This window comes from Eleginops maclovinus, chromosome 1 (genome assembly GCF_036324505.1).
Source record: "Eleginops maclovinus isolate JMC-PN-2008 ecotype Puerto Natales chromosome 1, JC_Emac_rtc_rv5, whole genome shotgun sequence".
NCBI classification, from domain to species: Eukaryota; Metazoa; Chordata; class Actinopteri; order Perciformes; family Eleginopidae; genus Eleginops; species Eleginops maclovinus.
The window spans coordinates 7,313,782-7,335,794 of record NC_086349.1 but is presented as its reverse complement, the minus strand read 5'-3'; the positions used below and the strand labels follow the sequence as shown (position 1 = coordinate 7,335,794).

At 40.8% G+C, this 22,013-nt stretch overlaps 1 protein-coding gene across 2 annotated transcripts in view; it reads left to right on the top strand.

The window, feature by feature from the left end:
* The window catches only part of prex1 (phosphatidylinositol-3,4,5-trisphosphate-dependent Rac exchange factor 1), a 90,918-nt gene that overhangs the window by 55,839 nt on the left and 13,066 nt on the right, over nt 1–22,013 (top strand). For both annotated transcript variants that reach the window (XM_063881549.1, XM_063881541.1), the window contains exons 16-27: nt 470–615; nt 2,946–3,038; nt 5,292–5,440; nt 5,517–5,602; nt 7,587–7,726; nt 8,947–9,088; nt 10,181–10,356; nt 11,004–11,165; nt 12,208–12,418; nt 13,548–13,830; nt 15,848–16,066; nt 21,435–21,523. In XM_063881549.1, coding sequence (XP_063737619.1) covers nt 470–615; nt 2,946–3,038; nt 5,292–5,440; nt 5,517–5,602; nt 7,587–7,726; nt 8,947–9,088; nt 10,181–10,356; nt 11,004–11,165; nt 12,208–12,418; nt 13,548–13,830; nt 15,848–16,066; nt 21,435–21,523 — 1,896 coding nt within the window. The remainder of the gene's footprint in view (nt 1–469; nt 616–2,945; nt 3,039–5,291; nt 5,441–5,516; nt 5,603–7,586; nt 7,727–8,946; nt 9,089–10,180; nt 10,357–11,003; nt 11,166–12,207; nt 12,419–13,547; nt 13,831–15,847; nt 16,067–21,434; nt 21,524–22,013) is intronic.

Sequence of the window (22,013 nt, the reverse complement as noted above, 5' to 3'; positions counted from 1 at the left end):
ATCTAATGCTAAAGGCTTTTTTGGCCTATTATTAGCATCACTTTAACCCTTTTTAAAAGTAAAATTTAACAGAGAAGCATCCATTGCTATTTGAGTCCTTTTTTCAACAATGTATTTACTGGTTTTCATCAAAATATTACAAAATGTCAGACATCAGGACAATATTGTAAAACATAAATGACAGAACATTATGGTGGGGAAAAATACAAAAAATACAAATAGCAGAAATCGTAACATTTCTTGAAGTACCTCAGACAAATTCATATTATAGATGAAAGTTCAAAGATTCCATTTTCTCCATAGACAGGTATCAAGACGTCTTCCTAAGCTACTGACCTATGCGCAGCCTATTTACATTTGAAATAAATGAGAATAAATAAATAAAGAGCTTTCTTTATGCTGCAATTTGAATCATAATATTTTCTGCAGCAGTTTTCTGACCACATGCTGCGTTTGTTTTTCCCCTCAGTGTTGGAGAAGAGCGAGTTCAAAGACGAGTCCCAGTTCTTCCGTTTTTACGCGGACGAGGAAATGGAGGGAACGAGTACCAAGAGCAAGCAGCTCCAGCGCAATGACTTCAAACTTATCGAGAACATCTTAGCCAAGTCCCTGGTGGTGAGCTTGAACACACACACACACACACACACACACACACACACACACACACACACACACACACACACACACACACACACACACACACACACACACACACACACACACACACATTAATGCATCCACATGCTCTCACACTGATATACATAGTTACATAGATACTCATCGTCACATTCGGTCCCAATTGCCACACTCACATTGTTATTTTGTTCATTATAATAAAGGGAATGTTAAAGTGCTTCACTGAAGTAGTTGCTATATGGTACAAATACTTTTTTATTCACTGTTGTGATACCAGCATTATAACTTTAGATATCCCCAAAAAATTAAAACATTTCAAGAAGGGAAAGAGATCAGTTGATTCAAAACAAATCTTCCTTTATCAAATATATCCATATTTATTTGATATGTATCACTGTTTCATGCAGATACTACTGTATATATATAGGGATATACCAGGCCCACTTTGTAATGTAAAGCTAACTGAACTGACACACCAGCATACTATATCTTTCACTCCAGTTAGTTTGGACCTCTGTGTATTCTTCCTCCTGATCTCCTCAACCAGATGTAATAACATCACTATACACACAGAGACATCCCTTGTCCCTCGGGCAGCGGGGACTGCTTTGATGACAAACAACACCTTTTGAATTTGCTCTGATTAGCATGCATCTTAATGAGTCTTGTCTTGTGGAAAATCAACTGTACTGCCTGAGATGAAGTCCCTTTTGGATTGCTGCTGAGAAAAGACACGTTTATCTGCACTCAGATATACTTTTCATTCAAGAGTTTGCCAACAATAGAGCGTACATGAGGGATCTCTAAGGTAAAACAGTCAAAGGATCTTAGACGGTATGTATATGAACCATAAAGTGTGCATACTAGTGAAGGCCTTTCATGTAATTCAGGTCTTGGATACCAATACAGGGTGCTTATTCTCCATATCTAGTATTGCAAAGCCAAATTGAAATCAAAATGAAGCACTATCTTGATTTTTTTCAGTAAATTAGACATTGCCATATATTTTACCATTCTTTTTTTTTTGTCTTGGAGAGCATTATTAAATAAGTACAGAGTGGATAAAAGAGGCCTGCTTACCATGTTGGGTAAAGAGGATATTTCTTTTACAGCATTATAAAAACTAAATATCAATTATGTTTATTTATTTGGTACATGAAATAAGGTCAGTTTACACTTAAATGTTTTGGTTAAGTCTGTTAAACCTAGAAGCATCACTAGCATCCCTTTTCACATCAGAGTGGGAAGTATGCCCGGTCTCCAACCCCTTGATTAGCAATCCTCATCCTCCCTCATGGCTATTATCGGAGTGAAGTGCAGGAACTCTTTATTTACCACAGCCATCTCCTGTGATGTAAGAGCCGAGATCCCCATCTTATCAGGGCTGTGCAGCAGGAAGATGGCCCCGACAGCTTACCTAATGGAAGCGCGCTAATGTGTTTGGCGATGACAGCGTTTAACTAAGCCTCTCCTCGCTGGGGAATTAAATATGAGAGGCAGAGAACATCATCGAGAGCAGGAGCACCTGACACTCAATGAAAACCACATATTTCACGATTGAGAGCTCGACGATGCGTGGATAGTTTGCATGTAGGACCACCAAGGAAGAGGGACATTTTTATCCTCGTCGTAATGAGTGGGGTCATTGACACAAATATGAACAAATCACCTTTTACGGCAAGAACATGCAGCTTCTGGATAAGAGACAAATATATATAGGATGTACAAATGATAAGATATTTACACTGATTTGTATTCAAAAAATAGCAGCATAACACAATGGTGAATATATCAGTGGTGGAAAGTAACCACGTACTGTTTTAGTATTTAGATTTTATGCATCTTTATATTACTACAACGCTTATTTTAGGCAATAAATATTGTACTTTTTACTCCATTCCTTTGATTTGACTACATTAGTTATTAGTAACTTTGCAGCTTCATATTATTTAACATTACGCCAATAAGCATAAGAGGGCCTCTTTAAAGTTAGCTCCGACTTTACCTGCTGCAAAATAAAACACATTAAAAATATAAATCCAGAGATACTTATAATCCCGCTCTGCAAAATCAGTAGGTCTACTAACAAGGTTTGTTGAAAAGTATACTTTGATGCAGGACCTTTACTTGAAACAAAGTATTTATCACCGTGTTTATATGACTTTCGTTTCAAATCTTCTACTTCTGGAAGATAATTATGCTGTGTTTTTCTACTTCATTACTTTGGATTTTTAATCAGTGACATTAAAGTCTAACAATGTGTAACACGTGATAATGTGGGAGTAATAAGGGGATTTTCTCTGTGCTAGATTCACCCTGAGGAGGAAGACTACGGCTTTGAGATTGAGGAGAAAAACAAGGCCATTGTGGTCAAGTCTGTCACCAGGGGCTCACATGCTGAGGTAATGGCCATCACACACACATACACATACACATACACATCCACACACACACACAAACACACTGTATCTCCTACCCGCCCTGGGGCATTAGTTCCAGTTTGAAATGGCTGTCAAGTGTTTTAACATCTGCTGTCACTCTGCTTCTGTTTCACTTCGAAATGACGTCGTCCTGATTGGCTGTCGAGCCATCAGCCCTGCTTACTCACGTCCTCCAAAACAAACAAACACCAACCATTTTATTCATCCTGAGCGATTTTAAAAACCAGATGAGGTTGGAATTTAACACAGGCATAATTATTTTGTTTCTTATTTTAAAGACATCTTGTAGAATTGCCGTTATGTTCAAGAGGGGTCTGCAAAAAAGGAATTTGGTACATCTGTTGCTTCTCTGTCACCATTGACAGACTTTTTGTTCTACAATGTGACTTTGGGCAAATCTGACCAACAAACAAACCTGCATTAACATTTCCCCATCATCTTGAAACCCTAAAAAGCACAGGTTAATACCCTGTTTGTTTAAGGAATCTCCCTTTCCCACAGATCCATTAAAAGGGAACTCCTTCCACCACAATTTCATTTTACCATAATTCCTCTAGCGTCCCTGTGGTTTCTCCTCCCGTTCTATTATTTAACTTATTGCATTTCTCTCCCACATTACTCCTTTTCCTGGACCATCTTTCTTTTTCTTCTCTCCCTTCTCTTCTTCTCCCTCTTTCACCCATTTCTCCTCTTTTCTCTCCCCCTCTTACTCTGTTATTCATCCCCCATTCCCCACAATAACAGGATTGCTAGTTGTGACACAGGCCGTGTGCCAGCACGGTGAATGAAGCTCAGCTGATTCCCATGGGGCTCTGAAAAGGGCTGACACACACACACACACACACACACACACACACACACACACACACACACACACACACACACACACACACACACACACACACACACACACACACACACACACACACACACACACTGAGCTCTTTCACTATATGATACTATTATAGAGAGTCACGTGCAGACAGGCACCCATGCTTTATAATCACACGCACACACATCCTTCCGCATTTAAATGGCTGCGGCTCCTCCTCCCAGTCGTTCCTACATCCACCCTGGGCTTGCCTGAGCCCCCCCCCCCCCCACCGGATCTGTGCCTCGGACACTAGACTCACAGAGGGAGCTTTATTCCCACAACGTGACTGAAGATGTGCAGGATGATTGCATTCGGTGACGTGCAGCAGGCTGTGTGCCTGGATTTCAGAAGCTGACTGTGCAGTGTCTGATATTTGTGATGTATACCACTGGCTGCAACTGTTGGCTTAGTACTTGCTCTGGGACATATTGTATTAAGTTTGAGAATTTGATTAGATATTATGTGGATTTCTTTTAGCTCATTTGATTAACATTTTAGCCAACTGCAGATATGCATATTAATGCTATGTGTATTAATACATGTGCTGATTCTCAACTCAAAATGTACTGACATTGCAATAAAATAACAACTATATTTGAAATCTTAACATCTTAATCAACAAACTGCAGCAATGTCCTGGATTGAGTTATTGTAATGAATTCCTGGATTCTGAAAGTCCACTCGCCCGTTTCAGTTTATATTTTGTACATAATGACATATAAATCTTCTTTTCTTTTGCGTCTGATGGTTATTGTTTATTGTCTCATATAATGGCCATCCCATTTCAATAGGCAGCTCATTTACTCACATTGAAACCCACATTGTAAAACCTCTATTTTCTGCACTCTCCTCATATCTCTTTGAGCTGCTTTGCCCCAAGGAAGATCGGATTACTCACACCACCACTGGCTGTGGTCAGAAACATGTTGTACATTAAGAAGAAATTGAAAAATAAAAAGTGCACAAGTGTCGAAATTATGAAGTGACCCTCCTATTTCGAATTGCGTGCAAATCCAACAGGCGGCATGCAGGAGACTCTGTTGTGAATATCATGCAGCTTAATCATATCTAGTAGCAAATCTTGATATACACTCCCTCCATATAAAAACACTGATTCTCTCTTTTAGGTTTGTTTTTTGCCACGCTACTTAGATGCACTTAATGCACTAGACAGTGATTTGAAAACCTGAATCATGCTTTATCTGATCCTAATGCTGGGCTTGGGTCTCTGCAGAGTGAAAATCCATGAATGCGATCCCTACCTGAAACTCTAACTGTGCAAACCGGGACTAATGCAGGGAGCTGAAAATAACCACATTCTGTTTCCTGTCTGCATCCAGATGGCGGGTCTGCTGGTGGGCAGGAAGATCTTCACCATCAACGAGGACCTACTGTTCCTGCGGGCCTACTCCGAGGTGGAGACCATGATCAGCCAGGCCTTCTGCATGCGACGCTCCATCCGTCTGCTAGTCGCCACCAAGGCTAAGGAGTAAGGGAACACTCAAAACACACACGTATACACACACTTAAGGGCACCCCAGTCTGATTGGTCTTTTCTCATCCAGGATTGTGAAGATCCCTGACAACCCAGACAGCCTCTCCTTCAGACTGCGAGGCTCCTCCCCTCCCCATGTGCTCGCTGTCAGGAAAGGTGAGTGCTTTCATCTGAAGGGACTTTGCTTACCAAATAGAGCAGCCCTAACGGGTAGTGAATTAATGTCAGCACAACTTCTGTGAGTGTTGTGTGGGGAATAGCAAGCAGGATACTACTCAAAAGTATAATATGTATCATTTTTCCTTTACAATGTCTTGACCTATGTTATATATTTTGTTCAAGTGTGTAAATACTTTATTCCATATATATCCAAAACATACTAAATCTACATAAAGCCATATTTTTACTAAGGTAACCGTTTGTTTTATTTGGATGCTTTTTAAAGGCATTGCATCCCGTTGCATTTGTCATCATTGTGGTTGTCTGCTAAAAGTCATAAATTAACTTTTTATCCAGTTTCAAGCCACATTTTAACTTGGCACTTTTTGAAATAATGGTATTAAAAATGTATATTTTTTATTTTTTGATGAGGCGGCTAGTCATTGGATCTTTAGTTCTTAGGTATTTAAAGAAACTACCCAACAGATCATCATCAGTTTTGAAGGATTATTGAAGATTTTATTTTATTTTTTATATTAGTCGAAATCTTCAGTTGTCATTCTTTTAGTAGACCTAATTCTGAGAAACTTACTGCCATAATAACCTCCTATGATCCCACACGTTCATACGTTTCTATTACCCAAATGAATCCTCCTTATAATGAGTTGTGTTCCTTCTTTAATAAGCTCTCATACCAAAACATTTAAAAAAAAAAGTAAAATAAGACCTGGGAAGTCACAAGCTATATTTAATATAGTTATTAAAAATAACAGGATGTGTAACAGTCAGGGATCTCTAAACTCATAACAATTCACAGCTACAAGCGAAATACAATTAAAACAATATCTCTTGAATTCACTTTGACATATATTTGGGTTAGAACCTGCAGATCTGTGGACAGATTTACAGAACCTTGAGCCTGTTATTGTGAGAGCTGCGTCGGCAGACGCTTTGAAAGTGTTCACTCTGTCAGAAAGACAAATACTTCTGAGGGAATTGGAAGGAAAGATGAGGTTACTCTAGCCTCCAACCACCTGTTACTTTCTGCTTTTAGGGAGCCTCTATTAGGTTTTTATGGCCACCTGTCAGCCAGACAGCCTGCTGACAGCGTGCAAAACCCCTAATAGATTAAACTCTACTTTTAAAACACACACACGCTCACACACACATATACGCATTTCCCTGTGATCAGAGTGGAATAGGTAACTGCAAAGCACCACTTAACTTTTGTTCTCCCTTCTCACTCACCCTGCTCTGTCCTTACAAACTCATAACCAGATGTTGTTAGCACCTAATCTGACTTAAAATAATTTATGGCAATTTGATGAAACTAAATGTGTTAACCAGACAGAAGCAGGAGAGGAAACGTGCAAAAAAAAACAGCGAAAGTGAGGAGCCGCCAGTTGATGCAAAGCAGGAATGTGATCTGGCGGTTTTACTTTATTACGGCAGGGGGACTTCTCCACTTTCTCCCCCTCTCAGTTTCCCTCCATTCCCTTCTCTTTCCTAGTGTCTTGTATCACTCATGGCTCTCTGCTTGTCTACAAGAAAAGTTTTTCCATCTGATATTCTCCAGTTGTGTCCTTTTTTTTTCCTGTTCCTCAATCAGTCCCCCTGTGTGATATCCATGCGTGGGTCAAGTAGCGCCAGAGTTTAGTAATTGCTGGCACCCTGGGTGGGAAGTGATGCCAGCGCTGGTATTTTTAGGCCTGGAGAGGAAGATGATGTGAGGTGTTGATTGGACTCCCAGGCTGCAAAGTCATTATTAGCTTGGGACGCCGTGTAACAGCATTGAATTGAGTCATTTTTAATTTTCCTGGAGGAACAAAAGGGGGGCGACTGTGTTCACACGAAGGAATCGAGTCAAAAACACAATGGGTGAAACTTGTACTAAACAACACTTTGAACTCCTCCCCGACTTACATTACCTGTTTTCAGAACCTGTTGCATTCACTGATTTGACTTTGACTCTTTGCTGCAGGCTGGGAAGCGGCGGGGGCGGGTCTTCAGCCCGGACAGGTCATCCAGAAGGTCAACGGCAACAACATGAACCACAGCGACTACCAAGAGGTCCTGGAGCACTTCAGCGCACAACACACACACCAGGAGCCTCCCAAAGCGGTGAGGGACACGTGAAAAGCACACAAACTTTTTCTCAACTGTTTATTTATAGGAAAAGGTAATTTAACTTGAGCTTTTACAGTCCTTGTGTGTGTTGTTATGACTCCCTGTGTCGGGGTAAGTGCTTTATTTAAGTAATTCCACAAAGTAGTTGATCACTTCCACAGTTTGGAAGGCCATTCAACAATGTGCGACAGCTCACTAAATTCACATTTGACGAGCTAAGAGACCGAAGAACCCCAGTGACCCAGACATTCCTGCTTTGAGACATTGCATAAAGCAGCAATAGCGTTACAGCTACAATTACCCACATCGACTTCGAAAAAGAATCAAAATGTATTCATAACTTTAAGGATTTGACCGACCTCACTACACACTTGCTCTTTAAAATCGTGTCGTCTGGGGTATCGCAACATTCTTTTGTCATTTCATCTTGGCTCCGATAGTGGGTGGCCCAGTGATCTCAAACATAAATTACTGGCTGACACTTTGTCGCTGCAGGCCAATAAGTGAGAGTTGAACATTTTTCAGTTGCAGATGCAATGCTGCTAGAGAGAAGAAGTAGCCCAGGGCAACAAATGAACAACTTATTTCCACTGAATGTTTACCCATTCCTGCTGCCAAGACTGTTATTGGCTGAATTATCTTTTAAAGACATTTATTTTAGTGGATGCTAGTATTTAAACCCCATACATTGCCAATGTTTTATCTGCAAAGCTATGTGTGGTTTTCTTACAGCAGCAGTCCCAGACTCCAGGCAGTATTTCCCAGAGTAGGATGTCCTGCGTTCTGTTTAAATCACATTGTTTTGTTTAGTTTTATTTAGCCTGGCATACTCTTTTGGCAAACTCCACTGAACAGTCTCAGCTGAGCAGCCCCTGTTTTGAACTTCCAGTTAATGTTTGCCGGTCCATTTAACAGCAGGATAAATTACAAGGATGGTGTCGATGTGGCTGACTGCACTGCCGAGTCTAGGCGGTGTAATCAGCCCTGATTCCCTTGTCAAGTGAAAAGTTTCAGTGTCTTAAGATTGTTTCCTTCAAAAGTGTGTCTACAAATAAACTCACAGATACATAAGCATAACTACATTTCTTTTCTGTTGTTCTGTTTTTTCTTAACTAAACCTCACTTTCCACTTACTCTTTCCTTCGTTTACGTCTTTATTTGATTTCCAATAATGACTTTTTGCACATTATAATAATACCTCATGTTTCCCCCAGTGTCAGTGGGTGTATCATGCATTTGAGGATGTGGAAGAGCTCCAAAGAGAAGGCACAGGTGAGAAGGAGGAGAGTTCTTTCAGTCCTTATCCAGTGGAGAATGGCTCCGACCACGAGGAGGAGAATGGCACAAATGGAACAGGTGAACAAACGTCTTATGTTGCATTGTCTGAAAATGTCATAATAAAATATCGTCAAAAGAAGGCAGACATACAGTTTCTTTAACACTAAATCTTAAAACTAAAAGATAACATTTATGGGGGCAAACTGTCCCTTTTAATTTAAACTGTAGCTGCCTCTGTGTCTGTGTAGATCGATTACAGGTTGGATGGTTGGAAATCATTCGCTGCCAAAAGCATTACATCATAATATTATGTTCCTCGTAATTTGTTATTCTCACATGACCTCTGAATTTAGCGGTAGTCACTATTACAGCAAAAAGTGGCTCCAGGCCGCAGTGGGTAATTTTACCCTGCATATGGAAAATCCTCAATTTAAAAATTACACATGCTATATATGGGAAGTAGTTACAGATGAGGAATCACACTGTGTCAGTGTATATGTAAAAAGTGAGCAATTCTTTCTTCCACTGCTGGTGGGGTAAATGGACTTTAAAGACATGCCTTTACATGTGAAATTACTAAATGGATTTATAATAATATTATTAGTCTTTTCTAAGCTTCAGAGGGTTTGTAATAAAAGCTCTTTTTTCCGCATGGGCCAATTACATTCTAGGACATGACTCTACATCTGATAAACCTTTTATATTTTTGGCGCTAGCTTAGGTTCGTTTTTTTTAAATGGTATATTTCCCCAAAACATCTTCATTTTGTATGTACCTGCTTTCCTGAATACATGCAATTTTTTGTTGTATAATCTAAAGCGCTGGGCTAGGGAATGTATTGATATGATAGCAACACTGTGTTATGATTATAGACATAGTCTTAGATTTTGGATATCGAGATATTGCACAAATGTCTTTTCCTGTTTTCCAATGTTTTATAACAATAACAAAATGTAATTTTGAATTGAATATTATAGCTGCTATATTATTTGCGTTTATCCTTTAAGTCGTTACATCAAAATGACAGATGAATATTTGATCAGAAATCCCATTGAAACATTATTGTAGGGTGATTATCTGTGCTTTCACGAAACATTTACACAATGTCGATGTATTTGATAAATATGTCAATATATTTGAAAATGACATATTGAGATTTGTGCTCCACAGACCACCAGCTGGGCAGACTTTCCCTCTCGGATGACCTTCCTCTAGTCAGTTTGACGGTAGATAATGTCCACCTGGAGCATGGCGTTGTCTACGAATACGTCAGCACCGCAGGCATCAAGTGCCACGTCCTGGAGAAGATGGTGCAGCCCAAAGGCTGCTTTAGCCTCACTGCTAAGGTAGTTGTTATAGAATTAATTAAAGTGTGATTATCTTAAGTTAGAATCAGAGAGCAGAAGAGACAGAAAGGGGTATAAGCCATTCATTTGTATCTAAATTGAGCATTGCAACGGACTCTAAGGACATAATTCACCATTGTCTTTGGCTAAACACTGTCAATCAACTTATAGGCCTTTATTGTGATGTTCTATCTTCATACTAACACAGTAACAGTAGTCTTGTTGAGCTTTTAGCTGAAAAATGAACGATACAGCCCTAATATAGTCAGAGATAGAATTTTTTCATATCTATTTTCTCACATTTTCTCCAGCAACAATATTTGCTTACAGTTGTTAAAATGGCTTCCATGTTTTCAGCTTCTTAAACATCACATCTCATGTATCATAAAATATCCCAACTTGGAAGTTCACCAGTTTTTGATTCACTGGTGTTTTTCCAACTTGCACTATTATGACAGGATCTGAAAGAAGGGCCTGACTGCTGGTTTTCGGTTGTTAGTATTGGAAAGCTGAATGTTTCAGATGGATGGAAAACACAATGCTGCTGCTCTGAATGCTATTTTTACTGATTGTGATCGACTAAAGTTTCAAAACTTTTATTGTAGGAGTGTGTTCCATCCGTACCAAGTTTTCTCTTGTCTCTACAGATCCTGGAGGCGTTTTCAGGCGATGACAGCCTCTTTGTTCGTAACTGCAGCCAGCTCATCTCCCAGAGTGACCGAGTCGTAACCATGCCTCAGTACGAGTTCAGACAAATCTGCGACACCAAGCTGGAGAGTATCCGGCGGCGTATAGACAGCTATAAGCAGGTACTGAAGCACACTTATACCCTGTCTTCAACACCCAGACACTGTCGAATCCTCTAATTCCTCGTATTAATATGTATATTAACATATATATAAAACATGTATTTATTCTCATTGAGTAGAAGCTAGTCACCAGTATGTTCACAGTTATACCAAAACATATATATTATCTCTATTGCTTTCAATATATTTCTTCATTTTTACTTGTTAGGTATGGTGGCCGACAGGTGCACACACCTTGTAACGGCCCAAAACATTTCCATTAGGAGAAACACGTTGCATTTTCAAAAACAATGCGAATGGGAAAACACAAATGATCCAAAACACTTGAAATTAAAAAAACTTCCTCAACAACTTGACAAAACATCCGCAGTGTTAACTAAAGATGCACACAGCTGGGAACGGAGCGCTTGTTGATGTTTGGGCATTTCAAGCGACAGTTGGCCGACTGTATCTGGAAATGTACCTAACATTTCCTTTGTATTGGCTGTATTGCACTTTTAGTAAACACTGCATGCTATTTTGTCAAGTTAGTGAAGACGTTTACTCATTTGTATGTAAATTGGCACATAATAATAGAAATGTTCTGGGCCGTTGTGGAACGTTTGCACCTGTCAGCCACCTTAGTTACAGTCATCCTTTTCAATGCTTTGGGAGATTTTTTGATGGAATTTGAAAATATGTCAAACAAAAATGTTATTCTGTCTCACAAATATCATCATATTAAGCTTTATTAAGGACTCACATACACGATAAGGTGATGGTTCCCAGAAAAATATACACTTGTAAATCGTGACACCTAATACAAATTTGATGAAAATAGTTGTCTTTAAACTTAATGTTGACATGAAGTCTTTCTGTAATAATCTTAAAGATTATAACATTCATTAATCTGCCATTATGTCTCCATGTCATATTCTCCACTCCATTAACAGTTGTGGTGATGGTGGGAATGATCTTATTATAAGCCCACAGTGCAAAAATGAGAGCTGCCAGTCATGTTTTCTCTTAGCTAAATTAAAGTCTCCCCTTCTTCTTTACCCAGTTTGCCCTGGAGCTGAAAAACAAGGCGTGGCCCTCCTTCAGGCAGGCGGGGGTGCGCCCTCACCCGCTGGGCTGCATGGACTTTGTTCCCACCAACTGCCACGTCAACTTCATGCAGGTGTCTAACCCCAAGAGCACTACCTCTGCTGGCAGGACTTTCAGCATGCGCTTTGGGCGCAAGAACTCAATATTTGGCCTGGATCCTGACCAAGGTAGACGACATTCCTTCATCCAATAAGATTTGAGCTCTCTGTCACATATCCACCACTGAGCTTTGCAGAGATCCATCCCCTTTAACGCACTTAATACCAGCTCAGTGATCATTCTGACTAATTACCCTACACGACCATTTAAATCCCGCTGCATTGTTGATCCCAGCCCTCCCAAAGTAGCCATAAAGTCTAAACAAGTATTTCCCCCTTAGTAAATTAGATAAGTGCTTTGCCATTATGACTCCATTAGCCGAAGGCCATACCCATGTTATTGACATGAGAAGTGTAAGAATGATGTCAGCGAAAAGGGTGCCTTGAGGCGCGAAGGAATTCTTGTCAATCCTGCTGCTGCAAGATGTCAAAGGGGAGGGAAAGTTAGAGATTTAAAATGGAAAATAATGTCGCTAAAGTAATTATAATAACAGGGTTAAACTAGAAGAAATAATTCATCCATAGGCACGGAAATCCTGTCTCCTGTCTATATGGCCGTCAAAATGCAGCGTTTTTTCAATTAAGAGTTAGCATTGCTGTACCTGTTCCAGGATCCTCATCTGTCCTCTCAGCACCAGCTGTAAGTCAGACATCTGCCTAGCAGTTGTACCGAACTGATCTTCTTCTTTGGTGCTTTTTAGTGTGTGATCGCGTGCTCAAAAAGCAGCGTAGACAATATTTTTATCTAGTGACAGTCGCACTTTGTGGAAAAATAATTAATGAGGATTATTGCCTAAGGTGATACAAAGCTTCCTTTCAAGCACCGTACCCTGGAATTGTTAAAAAATGTCACAAAGGCTATACATATATCAGTCGTAATGCTTGCTGTGCACTCATACCACACACCCTGGGTTTATAGTGGGAGCTTAATCTGTCTGCAGTTTTGTGATGTCTCAGTTTATTGCAGCTTAGTTTGGCATCTGACCCAAGTCAACAGTTTAGCATCCTGCTCTGGCCGTGCGTATCAGTTGCATAAGCGCCCTTTGAGAAGTTTTTTTTCATTGGGTCTAAATGAAGAACAGACAGGAGCGTCACTTCATAGGGTTTTTGAACATCTGGGGTAGATAAAGTGTTCAGAGATGTTTTCATTCAGCCAATGCAAACACGTTTATCGTCTCCTCTCCTCTCTGTCCTGTAGCTCAACTCAACCCCATGTCCCACATCCAGCACTGTGTGACAAGCATGGGCGCTCCTTCCTGGAACTGTTCTGGCCTGGAAGAGGACGAGGATGGCAGTGGGGATGTGAGCATGGACGGAGGCGAGGGGTTGAATGACAGTCGGCGGAGCATCCACAGTGAAGGCGGGTTGAGCTTCCTGCTCAAACAGGAAGATACAGAGACCCAGGATGCATACATCCACCTATACAGTCGCCTTGACGTCGCTGTGAGGGAGATGAGGCAGTATGTGGCCCAGATAGATGTGTAAGTGCTACAGTTTATATAGTGAAACTTAATAATTTAAACCTAAATATAATAGAGTGGTGACGTATTTTTGCAGGCTAATCTAGAAGTTAGCATTGCAAGGGCTCCCTCTATAAAAAACTAATCGCTTTGAGATGGGGTAACCAGCAGGCTTGGAATTTCGTCATTTTAGGGGCAAAGCCATTTGGCCTTTTGTGTCACACATTTTTTTAGGGCACAAAGGCCATATGCCAGGGCACAAAGGCTATTTAGGGAAAAGTTAGGATTTGGAGCTTACAAATAAACAACATAACTTTCTGATAATAAAAACACATGAATGACATGGAAAACAAATTACTTTTTTACTACACTGTGCATTGAATAGAGTAGTTTTTCATTCAATGTGTGCGGCAAAAAATAAATCACAAGTGGAGCAAAGCGCTCGCAGCCCCACTGAAACATCGTCTCATAGGTCAGAGCTGATTGGCTGTAAGTGTGTGTGAGACGAGAGCTTAGACTACATCACCAGCGGTAAATAATACAAACAGAAAATGAAAGAAGTTGACCATGTACTGGAGCTTTGATGACCGGAAGTATATTTTATGTATCGATGGATCGATTGCTATTGTAACCACGGTGACGAGTGTCTGTGTTTTCCTACAGTCTGATGTTTTCATGCTGAGGCATCACGGTTGTTGTTATTGTTAAGTTTTGCTTTGTGATAGCGCTCTTTACTCCATGTATTAAGGTAGAAAAGGCCTTTATATATCTAAGTTGTTCGTGCCTCACCAGTTTTGTACATCTAAACACGCCACTGGGTGAGGGGAAGGGAGGTTCCTAGAGAGAGAGAGAGAGAGAGAGAGAGAGAGAGAGAGACGGGGGAATGCTATGGGAGAGCTAACGGTATATGTGTGTGTGATAATTAACGTTCTTCTTTGTTGTTTTGGCGTGGTTACGGACGACAGTAACCTGTCTCAGAAGTGAATAAACTCACGGACAAAAACAGACACGAGGCCTCCTTGTATTCTTATAGCGAGACGCTGCAATGATGATTGAATGATGCGATGATGACACGGGAGGTGCGTGCAACCAATCCAAGCTACAAGGACTAATGCAGTTCAGAGCCCAGACCACTGCTCTGACACTTTTAAAGCAACTTCGAGATTTTAACAGTATCGGGGCACAACGGCCATGGTGGCCGTAGGAGGTACAATTATATTCGGGGCATTACGGCCAGACCGAGGGGCAATGAAGGCCATGGCCGTCGTGAAATTCCCACCCTGGTAACCAGCAGTGTGGAAATACACACTTATCCCCGGGTTTAGTTCTCATTCTTGCATCACTCTTTTATACCTTTTTATTTTATGGCTATTCCTTATAGATCTTTTATTTCTACCACCATGAAAAGTGTCACCCATCAAATTAGAAGAAAAGTGTTTAATCGTATCCATTCAGAAAATATCTTGTTGCTGTTACAAAATATTGGCATTCCCCTGGTGTTTATGTGAGAGTAGACTATTTTCATAGCCTTCACGGTGACATTTAGAGATTTCTAAATAAAAAAGCTCGAAGCTATTTTCCCCACAGCAGCCTCCCGAGGCTGTCAGTCAGCCTCTCTTTGTCTGTCTGCCCTTTGCCTTGTTTAAAGCCCAGGGTTTACAAAAGGAACATTCTTCAGGCCCAAAATATTTATGGGCCGGGCCGAGTACAGGAACAGGGAGTGAGGCCAGGATAACATCAAGAGAAAGAGACACATATTGTGTGTCTGTGCCGAGGAAGGGGTGTGACAATGTGGCTGAATATTTGTGTAAGTTTGATTGTGACATCTGCACGGAGCATTTTATAATATAAGTAGAAGCCGTATAATGTCTTTATATTATTACATTCAATACACCTATATAGCTGAAGCTATCAACACTTTTAAACTAGAAAAATATACATGCTAAAAATGTGTAACATAAGCTTTGGCCATACTTGGTTAAATGCATTTTCATATCTAATTTGGGGAAATACACCCTTTGTTTTTGTTCCCGTTTAGCCTCTTGTCGTCCATCACGGAGCCCACGCAACTCCAAGGGGAGGGTGGGGAGCCTCCGGTCTATGAGTCCAGTCAGCCCCCGTCCCTGGCCCCCTGCGAGGACGGCTGCGACCAGGACAAAGTGGAGCAGGGTGGCATTAAGAGGGTCTGCTTCAAGGTGAATGAGGATGATCAGGAGGACTCGGGTCATGACACCATGAGCTACAGGGACTCCTACAGGTAATAGTTAAAGACTGTCGCAAAGATATCAAAGCGACTTTTTAAAGTTGGTACTAAGTTGAAGCTGGTTATGAGTTCTCCAGGTATTAAAATACATTTGGTTATCTTCAAACTGAGACTAGAGTAGCTTAAACATTCATTATAATTTAGACAATATGTTTGGTCTTTTCTTAATAACTTCCTGGTTCAGCGCAGAATCAATTGTTCATTTTAGGGGTGGTTAATCTATAATCACCTTTATTTATAATAGATTTCATGGAAACAGTACCGCAGCAATTAATAGCCAAATCAGTAGAAAATAAACTTTGGAACAAATGCAAAAGGAATTGCATACAATTCATAAGAGTAACTCACATATAGCCTATATAACCATCTAGTTAAGCTATAAAGAACAGAACAGGGAAAGCTGGTTGATAGTGGGATGTGCCCACGCCTTGTATTGTACTTTTTACACACTATCATAATGATTTTTAAAAGATATACGTCATCTTTTGGTGATTCTGCGTCCATATTCCCCAAGTAAAGGGAGACACAGGCACAATCAATATAATACAACTTAGACCTTCTCTGATAGTATTATGAACAACCTCCCAGAAGGGTTTAAAGAGGCCCTGTTGTGCTTATTTTGGTTTTCCCTTTCTGTAGTTTGTTATACAGGCAGTATGAGAAAAATAAAGACCTTTTTGAACATCAAAGCATGTAAACATGTCTCAGTAGAGGCACAAAGTACAAATATGAAACCTGGAAATTAGCATAATATGTCCTCTTTCAAAACATTGTCACACCTGGAGTTCTGACTGTGCACTGTGTAGAGCAAGAACAACACCTCCCCATACCACCCCCCCCCATGGAGGCTAAAAGTCATTCCAGATGTTGGCATTTTGAACCGAGATCCAGGGCTAAAAATGACTTCAGAATGTTTTGGTCAGATCTGCTTATGTCATTTACTTGTTGTGAGTTCATTCAGGTGTGTGTGTGTGTGTGTGTGTGTGTGTGTGTGTGTGTGTGTGGTGTGTGTGTGTGTGTGTGTGTGTGTGTGTGTGTGTGTGTGTGTGTGTGTGTGTGTGTGTGTGTGTGTGTGTGTGTGTGTGTGTGTGTGTGTGTGTGTGTGTGTGTGTGTGGGGGTGTGGGTGTGGGGGTGGGTGAGGGTGTGTGTGGGTCAGTGTAAGAGAGAGAGAGAGAGCCGTTCACTGGGTAGAGCTCCATTCAGCCCCACCCTCCACCACCCACTAAGATGTAGTTATTGGTTGTTGGTGCGGTGGGCTGGTGTATAATACAGCCAAATGTTTGGGGCGCGGCCTCCTCAAACACTCTGTCATTAAGGCCCGGCCACGCCATGTGAAACGTGACTACCTCATCGCAATGAAATGTAAAGGGAAATGTAGGCTGTACACACACACACACACACACACACACACACACACACACACACACACACACACACACACACACACACACACACACACACACACACACTGGTAGGTGTTTTTAAGACCAGTGGGGGGGAAAGTTGCAGTATAAGGCTGCACTGTGAAAGCAGATGATTCATCCCGCTTGGGAACCTTTTAATGGAAATTGCTACTGTGTTTCAGAGGGGTGAGACAATTAGACATTAAAGCCTGAGGTGGTGACAGTCCAACCATCGGAGGTCGGAGAACATTTCGTAAGGAACATAATGTGAGAACAAGGACAGGAGAAACACACACATGCAGACACAGGGTCAAAGAGAAGGTAATACAGAAGGAATTAAGCAGACAAGAATGTTTGAAGGAGTTATAATAAGTAGTGCTTGTTCTAAACTCTGGTACATTGTGTCTGTTAGAAATCTTTGGCTCCTGAGTCCGCATGTGACCCCGTTAGGACCTTTTGTCTTGAATTCAGACTTGACAGAGTGTTCAGATCCAGCTGAAACACACCACACTTCCCTCCTAGCATCAGACTGCATCTCCAGTGTCGACCTATGATTGATCTCCCTTGGTTGCTTAACATTTTAAGTACTTTTCATCTCATCTGTTTCCTTAAACAAGAACATCCTCATAATCAATCCAGTTCAGACGTTGTTTTTACTCAGCTTACCAAGTCACACCAGCTCACTCAAGATATTTCACTTTATATGAACATTAAACCAGCATAAGAGTATTTCACCCACAAAACAACCATTTGTTTTTGATTTAATCACCCCATGTTACCTTGAAACCTGAACGCTTCCATTCGTCTCAGTGACATCAATATGTAACACTTGCGCTTCTATTGGCTAGTGCTCCAACACATTTTACATTATTTGCTAAGGGGAGGACATCTCTAAGCAGTTGACCAATCAGAACAAAGCCTGCAAGCTATCCAATCAGAGCAGTGGGCTCTGGTTTCAGTCAGAGGGTGAGAAGAGGTGCTGCTGCACAAGGCAGTATGAGAAAAATAAAGATCTTTTTGAACATTAAAGCATGGAGACATGTTTAAATAGAGGCACAAAATACTGATGCATGAATATGAACACAATATGTCGACTTTTAGTTTTTTTTAAAAAAGTTCATGTTTGCAAAGCAGTGATTTTTTTTGTAAAAAGCTTTACTGTTGTTTAATATTTGCTTAAATTCATTTTGCATACATATTAAATGTACGCCTTCACTGTGATTCTTCATACAAACAGAATGCAAATGGATACAATTTAATAAGCAACCTCGGAAGAGGCCATTGATGAATTTTCACAATGTGTATTCAAGGTGTTTATGCACGCGCATGTGTGTGTGAAGGTTTTTGTTTAAGGCAGATACGCTACCACAAGCAGGATAATTGTCACAGCGGTGCTCACACTTTTGGCAGGAGGTGTGTGGCTAAATTTAGAAGTGTGTGTGTGTGGTGTGTGTGTGTGTGTGTGTGTGTGTGTGTGTGTGTGTGTGTGTGTGTGTGTGTGTGTGTGTGTGTGTGTGTGTGTGTGTGTGTGTGTGTGTGTGTGTGTGTGTGTGTGTGTGTGTGTGTGTGTGTGTGTGAGAGTGTGTGTGTGTGAGAGAGACAGAGGGAGTCTGTAGGTCTCTGGATTCAGCCGGAAAACACAACTACCCATGCCGAAACGGATAACCACTAGGGGAATAATGCAGGACACATACGGGGGAAGGGAATTGAGTGTAAATTGGGCAAGAAATAAAAAGGAAAACAAAGGGGAGGGAGGCCTGAAGTATGATTAAACAGAGTGGATTTGAAAGACAAAACTTGGTGCATATACACACACACAGACACACTTTACTACTGAGTCTATCACAGTTGCTTTGTAGGGTGTGTGAATAAAAGCCAGCCGAGAATCCAAGCCAGACTACTAACACATGGTTATATTAACTCTTTCCCATAATTGTAGCAGTTCTGAGGTAGCCAATCCCCTTTTAACACCACACTCACACACACACATTGGGGACCGCAAAATAACCAGACAGGTGCTCCCCCCGCAGTATCCTCCAAGCCAAGCAGGGTATTAGCAAATGAACACAAAGCCAGTGTTTCTGTAGCTCGTAGCCACTCTTAGGCCATTTGTCATGATAATTCCGCTTGTGAATCATCCGGAGATCCTCTGAGGCGCTCGGAAGCGTGCTCACTTGAAGCGACGTATAATTTTAGCCACATAAATCTTCCACATGCTCCCGGTAATCACGTTCAATCATGTAGACTTAAGACTAAAAATACCAGGCTTTATTATTTATTATTTTTTGTAACCAGGTTGAAATATGTAGTTCCTGCTAAGTATAAATATTGTGTTTTATTTTGAAAGTTCATGGTTAAAACAGGAAGTAATGTTTGTGAATAAGGAAAATGCTGGTCACTGATTGGTTGAGGGGGTCGGGTGGAAGTTGGCAATATTGAATGGATGGAGAGAGGGGCGTGAGAGGGGTGGTTTGATTGACGAAGTCGCGGCACCGAGAGTAAATTAAAGTTAAGAGTTTGTGGCAAATAAGTATGTAGTTAGTGTGCCAGGATTGTCGGCTCGACGGTCTTCATGTGGATTATTTTCGGCGCACCGTCTGCAAGGAACTGGATACCTTTCTACTCAAAGTTTGTCAGTTACCCACGTGCGTATATTAGCTTGTTAGCAACTGAGTGTTAGCATTCATTAATAAAGTGAATGTACTCTAAGCCATGTTATAGCGAACTCAGCTTGCGCTATTGGCTTCATTTTGGGGTTTTTCGGCATGAACATCCTGAGGATCTTTATCAGTTTTGCTGCAAGTAGGTGACACAATGAGGAGTTTTGGACAATATGAGAGAGCACGTGGTCGCTGGACACCTTCCCGCCGCCGTTGATCGCCATCTGAGACTGAGGGATCCGTACAGTTGCAGTTGGGAGTTGCAGATGTTCAGGTATCGCTTTAGTTTTATTGCTCATTGGAGTGAAGAGGACAAATAGTTTTGACTTTCAACGCTCTCAAGCATCACATCAGGCCTGCAACGTGAGGGGTTTATTTCATGTTATTTGCCGGCTTGTGTGTGTGTGTGTGTGTGTGTGTGTGTGTGTGTGTGTGTGTGTGTGTGTGTGTGTGTGTGTGTGTGTGTGTGTGTGTGTGTGTGTGTGTGTGTGTGTGTGAGAGAGAGAGAGAGAGAGAGAGAGTGTGGGCCCGCTGAGTTAAGTGTGGAATTGATACAAAGGTGATCTGAACTAGTTTGATATTATAATAATTTCCAGTTAAAGGGACTATTAATCTGACAATATTGAAGGCACATTCTGACTGTATATTTCATGTTGTTTTTTCACAAGTATACAGTAAATAATTGAGATCTCTATTTGTTAAACTGATTTCAGTGTGATATTTGGTGATTTCTGTTAATAGAGGTATTTAAACTAATGTGTTTAAGGTAAGTGACTAGTGAAGTTACATTATTTAAAGGTGCTTAAGGGGACTCAAGATAACACAAAGGGTACATTGGTAACATATAAACAGGATAACGAAAGAGAAATAAGACAACATTACCTTATGTATTCTTTATTGTAAATTTGATTTATAGAGTTAACGAACTCAGGGCCCTTCCCTGATTAAACTAGGGAATAACTGGGCTACACTAGTATGAAGGAATATGCATGTTTGTATGTAAGGCTGCCTCTAGTCTTATGTATACGCTAATTATCTGTCAAATGTAATGCAGTTAACTGAATGCCTCTCTCTGTGAAGCAGCGGCCGTTGTTTCTGTGAAACGTTTGATTATCTTTGGTCTCGCATACTGTAAATCAGAAAAACGCATTTACAATCAGAAGGATTACTTGGAAGCGTAATTACAAGACGCAGCTCTCCAAACCCTCTCGGTGGTTTAAGAACGGAATGAACCATTTTGCTTTATTATGCATTTGAACTGTGTGTGTGTATGTGCTTTAAAAAAAAATGTTTTACAGTGAATGCAACAGCAACAGAGATTCAGTCCTGTCCTACACCAGTGTGCGCAGTAACAGCTCATACCTGGGGAGTGATGAGATGGGATCAGGTAAAGCAAAAACACATAATCAAGCTTTTCTGTCCATTTGTAAGTCAAGTGTTTTATGTTGAACTCAAAACTACCGTGGCCGACAGGGGCAAATGCAATGCAATGGCCTAAAACACACCGTGCAATTTCAAAAACGATGCAAATACAAAAACATAAATTTGCCAAAATAAATACAAATGGGGAAACACCTACCCCAACATGACAATACATGCGCAGCATTGTAGCACATTTAGTAACTTGACTACACATGCGCAGCTTGTACAAAAAGCACTGCATGAACAAAAAGCTGCGATCTGAAATCACAAAGGAAACTGGGACACTAAAAGTGATGCACACAGCTGTGTCCAGAGCACTTGTTGAAGAACAGTCACAGCCTCTGAAAATGTACCCCAAAGGTAAGTCTTACTGTGTTTCTTTAACAATGTGACCGCATGATTCAATCCGATACAATTGCAGATCTACTGTAAGCTAGCTATCTAACGTAGCTTAC